The sequence below is a fragment of the Clytia hemisphaerica genome, unplaced genomic scaffold, assembly GCF_902728285.1.
Source record: "Clytia hemisphaerica strain Z4C2 unplaced genomic scaffold, Clytia hemisphaerica genome assembly, whole genome shotgun sequence".
NCBI classification, from domain to species: domain Eukaryota; kingdom Metazoa; phylum Cnidaria; class Hydrozoa; order Leptothecata; family Clytiidae; genus Clytia; species Clytia hemisphaerica.
Window position 1 is genome coordinate 303,634 of NW_027104238.1, and position 20,739 is coordinate 324,372.

At 35.3% G+C, this 20,739-nt stretch overlaps 1 protein-coding gene across 1 annotated transcript; it reads right to left on the minus strand.

The window, feature by feature from the left end:
* Nucleotides 1-1,722: 1,722 nt before the first annotated feature.
* On the minus strand, nt 1,723-11,649 carry LOC136816096 (uncharacterized). The gene is made up of 7 exons (XM_067072533.1): nt 11,558-11,649; nt 7,462-7,536; nt 6,879-7,179; nt 5,572-5,598; nt 5,008-5,120; nt 3,934-4,124; nt 1,723-2,656 (listed from the first exon to the last, which is right to left on the minus strand). The coding sequence occupies exons 2-7, from the start codon at nt 7,527-7,529 to the stop codon at nt 1,899-1,901; spliced, it is 1,458 nt and encodes a 485-aa protein (XP_066928634.1). The 5' UTR covers nt 7,530-7,536; nt 11,558-11,649; the 3' UTR covers nt 1,723-1,898.
* Nucleotides 11,650-20,739: the final 9,090 nt, after the last annotated feature.

Below are 20,739 nucleotides of genomic sequence, written 5' to 3' on the forward strand. Positions count from 1 at the left end.
TTGCTATACTTAACTGCTAAAAATACAAATCGCTTCGTTTTTGTTTCTGGGGAATGATTGGCTCAATTAGATCATAATTTCGAGATCTTGCCATTAACCGCGTATGCACTACGGTAATCTTTTTCATAAGAACTCTTTATAAGCACCAGAAAGAAAAACAGATATTTGAGTGCCAGATAAGAAAAGCACACACTGGGCGCGTAAGCCTGGCGAGGGCAAACTACTATACACGCTATTTTTTATATAAGAATATCGTAGTAATATCAAAAGTAATCAGAGGGGATGCAGGCAGCCTAAGTATTCTTAAGAAATTGCCTAAAGTCGAACTGCTAAATCCGTTACTCGGTTTGGCCAAAAATAACGATTTATAAAGTTTTGTGCATGTTTGGAAAAAAATCTAGGCTTTATTGTTGAATGAAAATTCTTGAAAGAAAATTGGAGGAATTGTTTTTTAATTCCCACTACATGCTTTTTTTTATAAGAATACACTTTATAAGAATGTCCATGATAAAAATGGCCAAAAAAATAAGAATATGCTAAGAATATCACCATCATGGAATTTTGCTACTAAAGCTAAGAATGGCATTTTAAGAGCATTTTCAATTATAAATGATCAATTATCCCCAACCCAAGTTAGGCTCACTCCTTTTACAAAAGTGCCATTTTATGCTTGAGACCATGAACATATAAACGACTGGACATCCATCTCCTTTGTCTTTTTGTAGAAAAGGCTGCTAGCTTCGTTGCCGCCTCGTTAAAAGCATAAAATGAAACAATAGATTTTGATGATATACCACTTGGGAGTACCTTGCTAACAACGTCAAAACTTCGACAAAAGTCTCTGTTGTTCTACTCTTCTCAAGTCTTTTATCTATATCATAACAAAGATAACAGAGGCAAAATCATCGTCAGCTTGTCAAAACTCCGACTAATATTTCTAAATTTTGACTTAAAAGTGTCTAATAATTTTAGAGAGTGTCGCATTCTAATTTCGATATTCTTATGACACAGGCTCTAAACTTTGGCAAGCTATTTTTTTCAAGTCATAAAAAAAATTATTGGAGTGACAAAAGGGATTCAAAAGTATACACGCAGTTGAAATTCTGCATTTTAGAGTTGAAAATGTTGATAAAATATATTACAAACTTGTGAAAAAATTCGAAAATAATTATTTTGTACATTAGGAGTAATGTTCAACCTCTATCAATCCTTTTACCTAAATAATTCAAAGAAATAAAATTATGACGGAATATTGTCGGATTTTTCATACCAATTTTGAAATACAGGCGGCAACGAAGCTCGCTTCAAAGAGACAATAAAAGATAGATGTCCAGTCGTTTATATGTTCATGTTGAGACGTATGTACTAAATGTTTAATCTAGTATGAATTAGGATCCTAACCTAAGAATGTGATGTAAGAATATTTTAAGATGATTTTCCCAAAAAAGTTAAGAATATTCATGATGAAATGGATTTACACCATTCTTATAAAAAAAAAGCGTGTAATATCAATCAACTCAAGATGGTTTGTTTAAAGGGTTCATTTGCAATTCATTTCGATAATTAGATTTTTAGAGTACTGTTTACTCACAAAAGAATAAGTTGTGTTCAACAGGATCTTCTGCTCAAAGGAAGCTGAAAACAGTCAGAGGTCAAAGTAATTAAACTGGCACCTGAGAAAAGTTCCAAATTGAAAAAAAGAGACAGGAAAATGCACGAAGATAAAGTATCAAAAACACCATGTGTTTTTTCTTTAAACAAAAAAGATAATAGAGAAAAAATCCAAAGACAAAAACATCAGTTTACAAATATTTACATTTTATGACCATATGTACAGATTAAAAAGTCAAAAAATATTATGATGACGAAAAGATAGAAGAATTTAAATGTAGTCGAAATCAACCACAACCACAGTGATATTTCGTGTCTGGTTTCATAGCATCAGAAGCACTCAACCCTGAGCATGAAACATGATACCACGCATCACAATCATCACAAGCTACCCATGTGATTTGTTTAATAGCAGCCGAAGGTCTCATACAATCCCAAGCCGCACATTTATCATGTACAAATTTATTGCCAACTTTAGTACCATTCTGTCGGCCAAGTGGTCGCCTAGTTTGTGGAGTAGATGTTGCAGTTTTCGACTCAGAAACTTTTGTTTTTAAAACTTTAGGAGTTTTTGTTTCAATTGTTTTTCGACGTTTAGCTTTCCCTGCTTTAGGCGAAAACCGTTGCGGTGTTTTACGTGTACGTTTTGGCTCTGTAAACATTTCAGCTTCAGAGTCCGATTTTGATGGAACGAAATCTGAATCAGAGTCTGAGTCAAGGATTTCTTCACTTTTATCGCTGAAAATACTTTCTCTATCTTCCTTATCATCCTCATCGAGAGGAATGACAATTTCGTGGCGTTTGTGGAGCTCATTATTTATCGTTTGTTTCGTGTCATGTTCACGTAACACGTTTCGAACTTTCGTACGTAGAATGTCCGTTAGATATTTCGGTTCAACGTGCTCGTAAACGTGAGTGATGTTTAGTGACGTGTCACGTTTAATGTCGGGATCTGTGATTGAAGTAAATGATTTTGGACTGTCTGATGGGTTGAGAAGATTTGAAAGTAATCCGTTTCGTGGATGATTTGGTGGTGGTCTGTTTTCTGAAGAGAATAAAACAAATGTTAGTAAGAATGAGTAAAATATTTTGACATTTGACTAACCTAGCAGTCAACCTTAACACAAAATCGCGATGAATCAGAACAATTTAGACACCTTTAATCAACGTTTTAGACCAAATCCAGCAAGTGATACTTTTATGGACCTACCTGGTTATGCATTTAACACATATATAATTGATATCTACGTGAGCGTGACCATTAAACAATCATTCAGAACACAAATAGAGTGACGATCTATTAAAATTAGTCGTTTGTTTCTTATGAAAAAACGTTTAGAAACCAAAATTTCATGCTCTTGAAATATTCGTGAGCAAAAAAGACATCTATCTCATCAAAAAATTGAGTAATTTGGCTAAGAACATTGATGTATGCTTAGTAATAGTGATTCTTATAGATAAAGATGCGTTTTTTGAGCTTAAAAATTCGTTTTTTACAAAAAATTTTAGTTATGCATCTTTGTGCACAAAATCATAAAGAATGAAAGAGCCAATCACGAGAAAAGCTAATACCTAAGTAATTGATAATGTGCTTATTAAAAAATATCGAATATGGCCAGTTTTTCTATAAAAACACGCCAAGCAGCCAAAATTTCATGTCTAAACACAAATGTTCTTCAAAAAGTAAGCCCTTGTGAGCAAAAAAAAAATCTATCTCATAAAAAATTGAGTAATTTGACTAAGAACATTGATGTATGCTTATCAATAGTGATTCTTATAGATAAACATGCGTTTTTTGAGCCAACAAAATCTTTTTGCAAAATTCTGCTTGAGCCATTTTTTACCTGTGATGGTACCCTACTTTCATGCATAAAGTCAGAAAAAAAACAATGATCCAATTTTTCACAAAGTCCAAAAAACCCTTTTTTTAGACGTTTTTAGCCCAAATTTGCCCCCAATTTTTTTTTTTCGAAAATCGGGCTCCGTCACATTCGAGGGTTTATAGTTACACATCTTTGTGCAAAAAATCAGAAAAAAACTAATCAGCCAATCTCGAGAAAAGTTGGTAACGAACGGACGGACGAACGGGCAGAGGTTAATTTATAGGACCTCCACCGGGGTAGGTCCAACAAGGAAAAAAAAGGAACGAAAAAGTAACGAAGCAATACCATATTTGAAGTGGAAATCAAAAAAAATCCAGGAAGATTTCTGGATGATATGCTGAATCATTAAATACCCTTAAAGATAAAAAATTCTGTTTCCCAGTTTGCTTTTAGTCAAGCCTTTTGTGTCTCCCAAGAAATAAAAACAGGAAATTATTACCATTGGATGTAATCTTGAGATCCAAATTGAAAGAATCACTGGTGCCAGCTTTGTCATCATTCAATATTTTGGACGTTACATTTGAAATAATGGAATGAAGTTCATCACTCTCATCATCTTGTGATTTGCTGCTGCACAAACCACTATCTCGTAAAACCTTCTTCGAAATACTCTCACTTGTGCTTGAGCTCCTAAATAGTATAAAATTACTAATTATTTTCCCAAACTATATTGAAGATTGATCAAGTTTATATTTTCTTCTTATCAGTCCCCCAGAGCAGCTCCATTGGAGAAATATTTTCGTTTTTTTTTTGCCCATTTGGGAATTTATCGAAGTTGCATGATCTCACGCAAAACTGTACGATGACAAGTGAAAAATTAAACATTCCCATCGGGGAAGTGACGGGGACCGGTTTTCCTAACGCAAAGTTCTTCTGCTAATCCATTTGCCTTTAATCTAAGTAGAGGTTGTGGCTTTTTTCTTGGTAGTAACGTCTATTTCACTTTGCGACTTAATCGAAAGTTTTTGGAACCAAGATTTTTGGGCTCTAAACATTCGATTTTTGACGTCACTTTAAATTTTCGGATTTCCTGCATTAACGAAAAAAGTTGACTCTGCGTCAAAACACTTTGTAAGGCTTTTTTTTCTCAAAAATCATCAATGTGTAGATCGCCAATGAAAGGGAATGAAACATGCCAAATTTTTGGTGAGATTTTTGGAGAGTCTCTGAGGTGCTTGATATCGGGCCTGGTTAAATTTCCCATCATCCAACATCCCCAGACCTTATTGCATTTTTTTGAAATTTCACGTCTTAAGTCCGGTCTCCACTTGCGCGCGCTGCGATCGCACTTTCTGGCTTCATTTTTTTGCTTGGAAAAAAGATTACGTCATAAAAATATAGCACGCGCTCGAAAAAAACACATTTCGGCTTTTTTTCAACCGTTACGTCAGATTGCGTTGATGGAGTTGCTTCATTTTTCTTTTGACCAATAGCGTGGAAGCTTTACTCGTAAAAGTGCGATCGAAGCGCGCGCGCAAGTTGAAACCGACCTTTTTGGAAGGCATAACTATACCTATCTGGATGATTTATAGTTGACAAGAGACCAGGTAAACCAACAGCATCAGTATTCAATGAGTTTGGTGACATGAAAACCGAAGACTCTTCCTTGACATCTGTATCAATGTCCTGAACAAAGAAGCGTTTAATATCTATAAATTGTATTTTTGAGATTCGATTGTGATAAAGTTGAGAGCAGACAAGGACCTCCATTCACAATGGAAAAATCCTGGATCACTAAATACTGCAATACAAGCATTATTTCTGTTTTTAGATCAAGATGGTATTCCATACTTAGAAAGTGCGCAAACTATGCATCAAATCATATGTTGATTGTAAAAATGGAAAGGAATCTAATCTAGACCTAATCAAAAAATAAAGCTGACGCTTTCCAATTCGATTTTAGAGGAAATTTTTATCGAATAAGTGAGTGTATTGAATCGAGGAGCGTGGTTTATGAGTTTTTTTGTTGACGGAACCTTTCAATATTATCGAATAATGTAGCGTATCGAATGGTAGAAAAACGTCGAGTTAGATTTAAAGAGCGTCAAATGTATCACACTTTTTAGAGTAAACATACATCTTCTTTCTTCATGGTCTTTTCAAACTAGAAAATGAAAGGATAGAAATATTATTTCAAAATATCACTTGGAAAAGTACCACAAGATTTTGAAATATTAGACTCAAATCAGGCAAATTTCCAGGGTTTTGAGCTGCTACCGTTTTTATTTCAAAGATTGAGTTTGAATTTTTCGAAGAACAAAATAATCAACCCTGTTTAATTAGTTAGGAACTATTAAAACACAGAGAATTAAGCTTTTTCTGTCAATAAGGGCCTAAGACATCAAACTTCTGACATGATTCTCATGGGTCATGTACAAAAATTAGGATTGAGTTTCAAAATTCAAGCAAAGATTGAGTTTCTGCCACCGTTATCTAGTAGCAGAAAAGGCCTGGAAATTTACCTGGACCCGTTTCCTCAAAAATTTCAAATCCCAAAATTGACCAAAAAGAAAGTCTCAAAGTCAGCACTATTAGGGTGGGGCGTCAAATGTGAAAGTCAGAAAATTCAAGATGTAGTGTTTTTTTAAGAAAATTTAACCTATTGTGAGGCATTATGCGCAATTTTTAAGGTCAGAAGTCCAAAATTGGCCGAACCCCCCTGGGGGTACTGATTCGCACCACAAGCAAAAATTGGAAAAAATTGCATTTTCTGGCCTTTTCAGGCCTGTAAATATGTCAAAACTATTGCAAATCTTATTTTTTTCATTTCCTGTACTAAATTTTATGAAGAAACAACAAAATAATCATATTGGGTTGATAATTGTGCCCATTGGAGCCCTAAACGAGCCGTTTTAAGCCAATTTTGGGTAGCAAAATGCTTTTTAAGGCCAATTTTGCAAGTTCATAAACTTTAAACTGATTAAATCACATGTCTGAAATTTTTAGAGATGGAAGTCTTCAATAAAGTCTTTAAGCAAAATGAATTTCAAGTTTTTCACTTTTTTCAAAAATTCATAATGGCGTCTTCAAAAATCGCTTTTTAGCAAAAAAAAATCATAATTATTAAAAAATAGCATTTTTTAAGGCAAGCTTCTACAAACTGAGTTTAAATGCTGACTGAATTTTTTTATGCAGTGATAGTATTCTGGAGATACTCCAGGGAAATCAAAATAATTTGGGTCTGGGATGCGTCTATGTCTGCCATTATGGAAATAAAATCCCTGCTAAGAGCCATTTTTCAGGCAAAAACCCAAATTTGAAATGAAAAAATTTCTAAAATGACAATAGACATGGGCCCGAATTTTCTTGCAGTGATAGTATTCTGGAAATACTGCAGGAAAATCAAAATCATCTACTATAAAAACCTCATTTGATTAAACTTACCAAGAAAAGAAATTCAGTTTCATTTTGTGGTGCATATTCACCTGGGTCAATAATTGCACCTCTCAAATGTCCAAATACAACTCGATCGCCATCTTTCAGCACTTGTGGTCCTTTGATTCGAGTATCGTTCACATAAGTTCCATTCAAACTTGTATCATGTAAAGAGTAAATATCATTTCCATCTTCAGAGGATTGCTTTAAGATGTGTGAATGTGCTCTGGAAATCAATCCTTTTCGGATGTTTGAATCAAGAAAGATATCAACATCTTTACCACGTCCAATGTAAGAATCTCCTTTTATTCTGAAAGATCAAGTACAGCATTACAGAGACTTAGCTATCTGACCTGGTAGACCACTGAAGTTCTTCACACATTGCTTTGAAGCAAAAATGAATCTAAATATAGAAATATGTTTGGAGTTCAAAATCTATTGTTTAATTTGCAAAAGAGCAGAATTTATTTTTAGTAAACAGGTATTTTTTCAGTGGACAGCCATAGCTTTAATTTCTATTTAAAAAGAGATAGTTTAGAAAGACAAAAAGAGTACCAAATATTTCAATAAAATGGGAGAAGACAGTACTCACGTGTATGTACTTCTAGCATCTTCAACTGATGGAGGAAGACCAATTCTTCTTAATTGAAAAATAGACATATTGAATCTGTGTAAAGAAAGGTTAAAGTTATATTAAATCATGTACTTTCTTTTTGGAAATTTCTGATAAAAAAACATATAATAATTTGACGTGCCATAAAATGTTTATTACACCTACAGGAAAAAAATCTTGATTTCCTAGCCTAGGGATTGTCAATTTTCGGATGTTTATTATTCCATCACATTACGTAGTTTGGAATTTTATGTTCGGAAAAGTAAGGAAACTAGGGAAACCTATTTTCCCATTCTCGGGTAAGTTATGGCATGTCTCAAAAACTGAAAACTACCATAATTTTTAGATCGCATTAGTCGACAGAAAATGAACAAACAAATGACTGAACTCGAAAGGTACTATGATGTAGTTTCTAACCTGATGTGTAACCTAATTGTTTTTCCGCTGATTTTCGCGAAAAACCGCAAAAACTGATTATTGAGTCATAATCGACGACGTCACTAAAACTAAAAATTGAATTTCTTAAGAATGGTTCAAATAATCGCCGTTAATAAGATACATCTTTGGTGAAAGTTTGAAAACAATTGGATAAACCATTCTTGAGAAATTAAATTTTTAGTTTTAGTGACGTCATCGATTATTACGTAATAATCAGTTTTTGCGGTTTTTCGCGAAAATCAGCGAAAAAACAATTAGGTTACACATTAGCTTAGAAACTACATCATAGTACCCTTCATGTTCAGTCATTTGTTTGGTAATTTTCTGTCGACTAATGCGATCTAAAAATTATGGTAATTTTAAGACATGCCATAACTTACCCGAGTTCTGGAATACCAATGTATTTCTGCACGTGGAAAACTAATTATTTTTAACTTTCTAGTTGCACATTCACAATTGCATCGGGAAATTAAAAATCCCAAGTTTTTCTGAATAGATTATGGATGGGTCTGTGAAATCACAACCTTTTTACTTGATTACTCTCTACAAGCTAGATAAAGGGTAAAGTACCTTTCTCGCTTTATTCTATTATCCATTTCTGGATCGGGAAGTGAGATTTCTTGAATAAGGGAAAAATTAGGGAATGAAAATTTCTTTGATTAGGAAATGCGATTTCTAAACTTGTTAATTTGAGCGTATCCTTTAAACACTTGTACAAATCAGAACCTATTTTTCAAACCTTCAAATAACAAAATTCAATCAAAAATTTAAACTGTCACAAATTGGAGTCCGAGCTCAGGAAAATTACACATGCATGAGAAAAACCCATAAGTGATTTTTCATAGTGTGATTTTTTTGGTATATAAACCAAAACATCATAATGGTGTATTCGATCAGTGTGTATCGTCAACTGCTCCAACTTGGGACTATATTCCACCACCATTTCATCGAACCTCCTAAGTCATTTGATTTGAGTTTAATGAACCGCGTATTAAAAAATACACAATTTCTCTTTCGCACCCAGTAGGCTTTTAAATCGAAATATGAAAAAAATTTGTAGTAGAACACGCGCAAGTGTCTGGAACGAAGAAGACCAAATTAGCGGCAAAACGATGGAGCGCTTGACGTCACTCGCGCGGCAAGTTACACACTCGCTATTTGTTAATCTCATTGGCCGGTGGGCGGTGGGCGGTTAGGCGGCGGGCGTTCTCTAATTCTCCATTCGGGCAGTTTAAATGAAAACAAAAGTTAAAAGGGGCGCGCTATCAGTGAGAGTTATCATGACACGTTATGACAGAAAGTATGATTGATAAACTTGGTGGAGTAATCAAAACAAATTTGTTGTCAAAGAGATTTAACAGTAAGTGAAAATACAGGCCAGATATCAACAAGTCCCATGTTGCGACCACTCGTCCCAAGTTGGAGCAGTTGACGGTAACACAACGCTACAGGTCAGGTGTCTAGCAAGATTGGCCTTTAGTATCTGTGCTTTTAAACCTGACAAACCGCACACCACAGCAAGAAAAACAAGATTGGCTGAATCATCAAATGCTCTACCTTATTGGAACTAATTTTCGCGGGAACTAATTTTCGCGGTCGGAAAAAAATATCCGGAAAATTGCATTTCGCGGGTTTTAATTTTCGCGGTTTTTTCCATTCTGGAATTTTCGCGGGTTTTAATTTTCGTGGTTTTGGCCTTTTTTGGACAAATTTCTTTCATTTTCCTAGGGATTTTTCAAATTTTTCGATAAAATTGGAAAAAATTGTATTTCGCGGGAATTAATTTTCGCGGTTTTCAGCTCTCAAAATTTTTCGCGGGATGAAATTTTCGCGATTTCGACGAAAAACCGCGAAAAACGCTAAAATTAAAACCTGCGAAAATTAGTTCCAATAAGGTATTCGATTCTCGGGGTTAGGGAGAGTGGGTTTTCTGTTTCTAACTTTTGCGATAGCGAGCCATCTCTTTTTGGCAAATTATTTCAATGTTTGCGTTTCATTAGCTTCTGTTTTCAATGAACTTTTTATGCATTTTATGTATGGCGAATGGAGAATTAGGGATTAACAAGTAACGAGTGTGTAACTTGCTGTGCGGCAAGTGACGTCAAAAGCTGGATATGCCATCGTTTTGGTTTTCTATACCTATAGTTCCAGACATTCAAGTGTTAGGGTGGTCAGGCCAAAATTTTCCCCTCAAATTTTGAAAACCAAACTAATTTTATTTGAAAGTCCTTACCTTTGTGAGAAAAATGAGGGTCATTTGTTAAAATTGGTTAAGTAGTTCCAAAGTTATTCCATTTTCAAACCACAAAAAAACCACCTTTTCAAGGAATTGTCTCCCTACCATGCGCAACCAAGAAATGACCTTTGGACAGCACCGAAAAACATTAAAGATGGCGGGTGAATTCTAGCCTTCCGCGTGGCGGGGCGGTAGGAGTTTTGCTGGCGCGGTCTGAAAATCGGCCCGATGACTGTTAAACTTTAGCTTATCGCTAATGAGCTAGAAATGATAGCTAAAAACAAATTTCACCACTAGAAAGCTGAAATCCTCAGCTTTCAGATGGTGTATGGTGCTTAAATGAAAAAATCCGCAATCTTGTTAAAAAATCGCAATTTCTTCTTGTTTTTCAAAATTCCAGACGGCCTGTAGATTTTCAAATAAAGCACCTTGTGATAGATTGTAGCCTAATCTTACCCTGGGTTTACTAAAAAAACCGCGATTGAAAAGATGAACCAGCTCAATAGCGACAGCCATTTGTTTCAATGTGGGTCGAGAATTTTCCGGTGCCGCGGTCAGCGCTAAATCGCGTTTTCACCTTGACGTCGAAAAACATGAATATCTTTGGAAAGAAAATAGATACCTGGATGCAGTTTTTTTTACTTGTTTCCCTGATAATTCCTGATTGATTTAAAAAAAGAATGAAGAGATTTGGATGATTTAAAGGTAAGTACTAATGCATTGAAGTTCATTTTTGTAAATTCTTCCTCGTTCCGCGCAAAAAATCCCGACGAGTGCGCACCCTACAAGTGTGTTCCACTACGGATTTTTTTCATATTTCGATTTAAAAGCATACTCAGTGCGAAAGAGAAATTGTGTATTTTTTAATACGCAGTTCATTAACTCAAATCAAATGACTTTGTTTGGAGGTTGGTGAAATGGTGGCCGAATTGCCGTCCTATTTTTTGTTTTGTCAGATAATCCCAAGTTAGAGCAGTTGACGGTAGAAGATAGGAAAGTAGAAAATAGGGGGAAAATAAGAGACGATGCATTCTGGAGTATGATATTGTTTGCCAACCTTCCAATTATCGATCGATCCTATCAATTAGGTCTAAAAAGTACTAACTTTAGCCCAGTTTTCCTAGAAATCCCAACATTGTCTGGCCTCCAACTCTTCTGTTCGTGAAAGATAACTTCCAGGTCTCTCAGGATCAAAAGAAAAATCTCTGCGACCTCCTACCATTAATTTTCTATCTTGATTTAAAAATGTTATTAAAAATCGCTCGATTGACACCATCTGGTCGTCCTGACTCCTCTGCCTGTTCTTCCCAAACTCCCTTAATTTATCATTCCCCATGTGTGGCTGTCAAAGTTCTAAGATCTAAGATTTTTATCTGAAAAGGAGAAAATGAAGATACATACCATCGATCCATACATAAAAGATATAATTTTAAAATCTGGTTTTCGCAGTTTGGTTTTTTAGCAGGCCATGCTGAAATGGTGAAATGAAGTGTGTCAAAAATAATATGAAAAAATTCTAGCTACCATTTTGAAAACTTAACCAATCATATTTAAAGAAAAATGCTGAGTTTGCATTTTTTTCTTTAACGGCTTCACTTACTACTAAATGGTTCTGATAAGATTGTCTGTAACATAACAGCTATGTGTGACCAAGTGTATATAAACAAACTGAAAAGAAGCATGGTCCAAAAATGGCGGGTCTTTTAGAACCGCGAATCTCACGCAGTGACAGAAAGATAGAAAATATCATAAACGCACGTTTTATAAAATGAATATGAATAGACAAAATTCACGAAAAAAAGCTACTGCAACAAGTACCCCTTATGTTGAAAAAAGGTTTAAAGTTCAGAGTGGTGAGAAGAAGAAACAACAGGTAAGCAGTCAGTAAAACTTTCCTAAAAATATGAAATTTTTTAGGCTACGTCATATCTAGTCCAGGATCTGGAGCTCAACTATTTTTTGCCTTTGATAATCTGATGGTGGAAAAAATAGAGACTATCGCAGCGCCGTCATTCAAATCAGAAAGCGAAGATAGTATACGGCAGACTTTCTGACTACGTCATATCATAGACATATGATATTGAGAAAGACTCACAATGGCTATTTTCTTTTGTTCTAGCCGTTAGTGTTGAACTGGTGGTACATTCATAAAAACTTTCTTTCTCTTTTGTTAAAATTTTGATTGATAAGAAATGTGACGTAACCATATCGGATTGTTTATATTGCAATTTTATGTTTAATTAAGTGTATTCAGAACATTTAATTTTATGGATTAAAACCTCCCAATTACTTACTCCATGTTAACAAAAAAGGCTACAAGCCCGCTAGATTGATTGATAAAAAAAGTTGCATTTACAAAATATCACTAATTATGCAAAAAAAATAAAGAAAAAAATTACTGACGAAAAATACTGTAACTTAGCTGAGAGACCCGACTTCTCTGTCTATGTGGTTTCAAAAAAATATCAAAGTATAGACAGTAGTAGCCGGGAATTATACAAGAATTAATCGCAGAATTTGATTGGCTAATATCTTATTGTTATGATTTGATAAACAAAAGTATGACGTCAAACAGCTCTATTGTTTCAAGAAGTGGCGCGAGCTTTTGAATTCTTTTGAAAAAATAACGGTTTTTTCTTTTGTGATTTGAATTGATTTGAATCGAGTCAATACCGTGAGAGGTCCTAAAGCCGACAGCCCAGCCTAATTCCGACCCCCCAAATAACTGTTATGAAAAAAAATTCTATGTTTACAAACATTCCCTCTCCAAGTTGAACGATAAACTATTGCTAGAACTCTCGAAACAAAACATCTAACAAGATAGCTGTAATGTCAAGATGTCAATTTAATGTAATTAAAAAGTGCGAGTTGTAAAAATAATTACCTTTTTATTCTGGATCAGTTGCTCATGTTTAAAACGATAACAGTTTTGTAATAAAAGTGACTTGTGCGGGAAAAATACGAAACAACTTGGACTGGTTTCCATCAAGAAACAAACAGACTAAATTGTAAAAATGGCGCGAAGTTGAAAAAAGGGCGGATGCGGTAACACTAATTTGAATAACAAACATTGAATCAATGAGGCGGCAACTATCAACGCCCTCTTTACCACCGATAAGTCCGGATGTTTATTTACGGAAGGCCCGCAATCGGACAGCTCTTCATTTAAGTGTACTCTTTGACGACATATATTATCTTTACTAGAATAGGAGCAAGGTGTCAGATGTAATACATAATAATTGTAATATACGTCGTCTATTTGTATTCTTATCATGTAATATATAATATAATGTAATATACGTCGTTTATATGTATCCTTACACAAAGTCCTATCCCCGCAATCAAGCCAAGTGCCAGTGTAAAGTAATAGAAACCAGGCTTGATTACGTAACGTTTTAAAATGAGCACGCTCGTACACAGACCTCTTTTATATTTTCGTGTGCTTTGGAAAATCAAAACATCTCGTTACTTTTTATGATGCTGTTACTACTGTTGTCATTTATGACGTTGTGCATATTGCAATAAAAAAATATGTTTTGTTATAAGAAGCAATTATTGTTATTTGGTTCAATTGGTTCAATGTATCAAATCTCTCAGTTTAGTTGACACTTTGGTATCTTCGTTGCGTCACAGCGAAAGGTTTGTTTTTATTTTAGTTTGTATCTTTGAAAGACCCCATCGGCTTTAGGCTGGGATGTCGGCTTTAGGACCTCTCACGGTAATTCCATAATCTGTATTTCTTACAGTGAAGTTGTTGGGATTTTAACAGGATAGGAATATTTTTGTAACAGACAGTTAGGCACATCCTGGCAAACAGTGTAGACCTAACTCTTCATGCAAAAATTACGGGAAACGCATATTTGGACTTTGTACCCTATGCTGCACTCAAGCACTTGGGCCAAAATCCCGCAAAGGCGGGACAAAAATCAGTTTTTTGAAGTTTGCAAAAAAACGCCACATAGAAGATCTTTCAAATTCAATATGTGAATAGAGCAGTAAAAAATACAACTTTTCTATTTTTCCTTTTTTTTGCAAAAGTTATAGGAATGAAAATAAAGGGATAATGATAATTGAATACTATCCATTGATGATCCGCGGCATTATCGTAAAGCTAGAATCGCTTCGCGTACTCTTCGCTTGAGAAATGATTGACAGATTGAAGTTTTTCATCCCCGCGGTGCGCGCCACGCGGGAGCTCGGGCGCTCTACGAGAGTTCTTGGCTCAATCCTCGGACCGCGCTAAAATGGTAGACTGAGCTGTGATAGATCATTTCGATGGAAGTTGTTGGAATGTTTACAAAGCTCTTGACAGAATATTGTTTGTTTTATTGTCAATGATGACAGTGCCGTTATAAATTTTGTTGGATCTGACAAATTGATGTTTGTAAGTGCACTTTATAGTTTTGATTCCCATTGAAGAATCATATTCTGGTTTTCATGTTATTAGATGCTGTTTTAGAGCTTTTAGAGCTACACTGGCAAATGAACGGGGTATTTTTCACTTGTGATTGGTGGGAAATGGAAGGGGTCGAAAACAAAAGTGATGTAATAGCACTGAATACCCCATGCAATTGAACCGGGTTGGAAATATTTTGCTTCATTTCAAAGAACTGCATAGATGAAATTTTTTTTCCATGGGTCAATTTTGTCTTCAAAGATTGAAGAAACTTTTAACGAAAAAATAAAGTTCCCAGTTTTCTTCCTTTTTTCCCAGTTTCAGTTTGAAGTTCATTTTTATTCATTTTCACGCTTTTAGCCTGAGACGTCCTATCTCATTTACACTGGGTGACGAATACCCCATGCAAATGCTCACCCCGTTCATTTGCCAGGATGTGCCTGACTGACAGAGTATGGTCTCCAGACTAACTGTAACTTTGGATAGCCAAATGGCTCAGCATTAAAATTTGGAGGGAAGGTACCTTTTATCATTGTTAACAATATATCCTATAGCCTTTTTGTACCCCTTTGTTGTTAAGAAGATATGTGCTGGAGAATACGAAATACCTCCAAAACTGAAGTGTTATATTCAAGTATGAATATCTCCTCTTGTAATCAGTGAAAACTCCTAATTCTTTCTCCCAGTCTGAAAACAGAGGAAACCCTTTACAGATGGACATATTTTTTGCTATTTGATTACTTAGGAAAACCCGCTAAATTTACTGTAAAGCAAGCAACACTTGCTGTTTCTAACTTTTGCGATAGCGAGCCATCTCTTTTTGGCAAATTATTTCAATGTTTGCGTTTCATTAGCTTCTGTTTTCAATGAACTTTTTATGCATTTTATGTATGGCGAATGGAGAATTAGGGATTAACAAGTAACGAGTGTGTAACTTGCTGTGCGGCAAGTGACGTCAAAAGCTGGATATGCCATCGTTTTGGTTTTCTATACCTATAGTTCCAGACATTCAAGTGTTAGGGTGGTCAGGCCAAAATTTTCCCCTCAAATTTTGAAAACCAAACTAATTTTATTTGAAAGTCCTTACCTTTGTGAGAAAAATGAGGGGTCATTTGTTAAAATTGGTTAAGTAGTTCCAAAGTTATTCCATTTTCAAACCACAAAAAAACCACCTTTTCAAGGAATTGTCTCCCTACAATGCGCAACCAAGAAATGACCTTTGGACAGCACCGAAAAACATTAAAGATGGCGGGTGAATTCTAGCCTTCCGCGTGGCGGGGCGGTAGGAGTTTTGCTGGCGCGGTCTGAAAATCGGCCCGATGACTGTTAAACTTTAGCTTATCGCTAATGAGCTGGAAATGATAGCTAAAAACAAATTTCACCACTAGAAAGCTGAAATCCTCAGCTTTCAGATGGTGTATGGTGCTTAAATGAAAAAATCCGCAATCTTGTTAAAAAATCGCAATTTCTTCTTGTTTTTCAAAATTCCAGACGGCCTGTAGATTTTCAAATAAAGCACCTTGTGATAGATTGTAGCCTAATCTTACCCTGGGTTTACTAAAAAAACCGCGATTGAAAAGATGAACCAGCTCAATAGCGACAGCCATTTGTTTCAATGTGGGTCGAGAATTTTCCGGTGCCGCGGTCAGCGCTAAATCGCGTTTTCACCTTGACGTCGAAAAACATGAATATCTTTGGAAAGAAAATAGATACCTGGATGCAGTTTTTTTTACTTGTTTCCCTGATAATTCCTGATTGATTTAAAAAAAGAATGAAGAGATTTGGATGATTTAAAGGTAAGTACTAATGCATTGAAGTTCATTTTTGTAAATTCTTCCTCGTTCCGCGCAAAAAATCCCGACGAGTGCGCACCCTACAAGTGTGTTCCACTACGGATTTTTTTCATATTTCGATTTAAAAGCATACTCAGTGCGAAAGAGAAATTGTGTATTTTTTAATACGCAGTTCATTAACTCAAATCAAATGACTTTGTTTGGAGGTTGGTGAAATGGTGGCCGAATTGCCGTCCTATTTTTTGTTTTGTCAGATAATCCCAAGTTAGAGCAGTTGACGGTAGAAGATAGGAAAGTAGAAAATAGGGGAAAATAAGAGACGATGCATTCTGGAGTATGATATTGTTTGCCAACCTTCCAATTATCGATCGATCCTATCAATTAGGTCTAAAAAAGTACTAACTTTAGCCCAGTTTTCCTAGAAATCCCAACATTGTCTGGCCTCCAACTCTTCTGTTCGTGAAAGATAACTTCCAGGTCTCTCAGGATCAAAAGAAAAATCTCTGCGACCTCCTACCATTAATTTTCTATCTTGATTTAAAAATGTTATTAAAAATCGCTCGATTGACACCATCTGGTCGTCCTGACTCCTCTGCCTGTTCTTCCCAAACTCCCTTAATTTATCATTCCCCATGTGTGGCTGTCAAAGTTCTAAGATCTAAGATTTTTATCTGAAAAGGAGAAAATGAAGATACATACCATCGATCCATACATATAAAAGATATAATTTTAAAATCTGGTTTTCGCAGTTTGGTTTTTTAGCAGGCCATGCTGAAATGGTGAAATGAAGTGTGTCAAAAATAATATGAAAAAATTCTAGCTACCATTTTGAAACTTAACCAATCATATTTAAAGAAAAATGCTGAGTTTGCATTTTTTTCTTTAACGGCTTCACTTACTACTAAATGGTTCTGATAAGATTGTCTGTAACATAACAGCTATGTGTGACCAAGTGTATATAAACAAACTGAAAAGAAGCATGGTCCAAAAATGGCGGGTCTTTTAGAACCGCGAACCTCACGCAGTGACAGAAAGATAGAAAATATCATAAACGCACGTTTTATAAAATGAATATGAATAGACAAAATTCACGAAAAAAAGCTACTGCAACAAGTACCCCTTATGTTGAAAAAAGGTTTAAAGTTCAGAGTGGTGAGAAGAAGAAACAACAGGTAAGCAGTCAGTAAAACTTTCCTAAAAATATGAAATTTTTAGGCTACGTCATATCTAGTCCAGGATCTGGAGCTCAACTATTTTTTGCCTTTGATAATCTGATGGTGGAAAAAATAGAGACTATCGCAGCGCCGTCATTCAAATCAGAAAGCGAAGATAGTATACGGCAGACTTTCTGACTACGTCATATCATAGACATATGATATTGAGAAAGACTCACAATGGCTATTTTCTTTTGTTCTAGCCGTTAGTGTTGAACTGGTGGTACATTCATAAAAACTTTCTTTCTCTTTTGTTAAAATTTTGATTGATAAGAAATGTGACGTAACCATATCGGATTGTTTATATTGCAATTTTATGTTTAATTAAGTGTATTCAGAACATTTAATTTTATGGATTAAAACCTCCCAATTACTTACTCCATGTTAACAAAAAAGGCTACAAGCCCGCTAGATTGATTGATAAAAAAAGTTGCATTTACAAAATATCACTAATTATGCAAAAAAAATAAAGAAAAAAATTACTGACGAAAAATACTGTAACTTAGCTGAGAGACCCGACTTCTCTGTCTATGTGGTTTCAAAAAATATCAAAGTATAGACAGTAGTAGCCGGGAATTATACAAGAATTAATCGCAGAATTTGATTGGCTAATATCTTATTGTTATGATTTGATAAACAAAAGTATGACGTCAAACAGCTCTATTGTTTCAAGAAGTGGCGCGAGCTTTTGAATTCTTTTGAAAAATAACGGTTTTTTCTTTTGTGATTTGAATTGATTTGAATCGAGTCAATACCGTGAGAGGTCCTAAAGCCGACAGCCCAGCCTAATTCCGACCCCCCAATAACTGTTATGAAAAAAAATTCTATGTTTACAAACATTCCCTCTCCAAGTTGAACGATAAACTATTGCTAGAACTCTCGAAACAAAACATCTAACAAGATAGCTGTAATGTCAAGATGTCAATTTAATGTAATTAAAAAGTGCGAGTTGTAAAAATAATTACCTTTTTATTCTGGATCAGTTGCTCATGTTTAAAACGATAACAGTTTTGTAATAAAAGTGACTTGTGCGGGAAAAATACGAAACAACTTGGACTGGTTTCCATCAAGAAACAAACAGACTAAATTGTAAAAATGGCGCGAAGTTGAAAAAAGGGCGGATGCGGTAACACTAATTTGAATAACAAACATTGAATCAATGAGGCGGCAACTATCAACGCCCTCTTTACCACCGATAAGTCCGGATGTTTATTTACGGAAGGCCCGCAATCGGACAGCTCTTCATTTAAGTGTACTCTTTGACGACATATATTATCTTTACTAGAATAGGAGCAAGGTGTCAGATGTAATACATAATAATTGTAATATACGTCGTCTATTTGTATTCTTATCATGTAATATATAATATAATGTAATATACGTCGTTTATATGTATCCTTACACAAAGTCCTATCCCCGCAATCAAGCCAAGTGCCAGTGTAAAGTAATAGAAACCAGGCTTGATTACGTAACGTTTTAAAATGAGCACGCTCGTACACAGACCTCTTTTATATTTTCGTGTGCTTTGGAAAATCAAAACATCTCGTTACTTTTTATGATGCTGTTACTACTGTTGTCATTTATGACGTTGTGCATATTGCAATAAAAAAATATGTTTTGTTATAAGAAGCAATTATTGTTATTTGGTTCAATTGGTTCAATGTATCAAATCTCTCAGTTTAGTTGACACTTTGGTATCTTCGTTGCGTCACAGCGAAAGGTTTGTTTTTATTTTAGTTTGTATCTTTGAAAGACCCCATCGGCTTTAGGCTGGGATGTCGGCTTTAGGACCTCTCACGGTAATTCCATAATCTGTATTTCTTACAGTGAAGTTGTTGGGATTTTAACAGGATAGGAATATTTTTGTAACAGACAGTTAGGCACATCCTGGCAAATGGCAAATGAACGGGGTATTTTTCACTTGTGATTGGTGGGAAATGGAAGGGGTCGAAAACAAAAGTGATGTAATAGCACTGAATACCCCATGCAATTGAACCGGGTTGGAAATATTTTGCTTCATTTCAAAGAACTGCATAGATGAAATTTTTTTTCCATGGGTCAATTTTGTCTTCAAAGATTGAAGAAACTTTTAACGAAAAAATAAAGTTCCCAGTTTTCTTCCTTTTTTCCCAGTTTCAGTTTGAAGTTCATTTTTATTCATTTTCACGCTTTTAGCCTGAGACGTCCTATCTCATTTACACTGGGTGACGAATACCCCATGCAAATGCTCACCCCGTTCATTTGCCAGGATGTGCCTGACTGACAGAGTATGGTCTCCAGACTAACTGTAACTTTGGATAGCCAAATGGCTCAGCATTAAAATTTGGAGGGAAGGTACCTTTTATCATTGTTAACAATATATCCTATAGCCTTTTTGTACCCCTTTGTTGTTAAGAAGATATGTGCTGGAGAATACGAAATACCTCCAAAACTGAAGTGTTATATTCAAGTATGAATATCTCCTCTTGTAATCAGTGAAAACTCCTAATTCTTTCTCCCAGTCTGAAAACAGAGGAAACCCTTTACAGATGGACATATTTTTTGCTATTTGATTACTTAGGAAAACCCGCTAAATTTTACTGTAAAGCAAGCAACACTTGCTGTTTCTAACTTTTGCGATAGCGAGCCATCTCTTTTTGGCAAATTATTTCAATGTTTGCGTTTCATTAGCTTCTGTTTTCAATGAACTTTTTATGCATTTTATGTATGGCGAATGGAGAATTAGGGATTAACAAGTAACGAGTGTGTAACTTGCTGTGCGGCAAGTGACGTCAAAAGCTGGATATGCCATCGTTTTGGTTTTCTATACCTATAGTTCCAGACATTCAAGTGTTAGGGTGGTCAGGCCAAAATTTTCCCCTCAAATTTTGAAAACCAAACTAATTTTATTTGAAAGTCCTTACCTTTGTGAGAAAAATGAGGGGTCATTTGTTAAAATTGGTTAAGTAGTTCCAAAGTTATTCCATTTTCAAACCACAAAAAAACCACCTTTTCAAGGAATTGTCTCCCTACAATGCGCAACCAAGAAATGACCTTTGGACAGCACCGAAAAACATTAAAGATGGCGGGTGAATTCTAGCCTTCCGCGTGGCGGGGCGGTAGGAGTTTTGCTGGCGCGGTCTGAAAATCGGCCCGATGACTGTTAAACTTTAGCTTATCGCTAATGAGCTGGAAATGATA

Excerpts from the sequence above, each read along its gene's own strand:
- LOC136816096 (XM_067072533.1), bottom strand. The coding sequence starts at position 7,529 with ATGTCTATTTTTCAATTAAGAAGAATTGGTCTTCCTCCATCAGTTGAA. Across the intron at positions 7,180-7,461 it reads GATGCTAGAAGTACATACAC|AATAAAAGGAGATTCTTACA; the intron begins GTGAGTACTGTC and ends TTGATCTTTCAG. Across the intron at positions 4,125-5,007 it reads ACTATAAATCATCCAGATAG|GAGCTCAAGCACAAGTGAGA; the intron begins GTATAGTTATGC and ends TATACTATTTAG.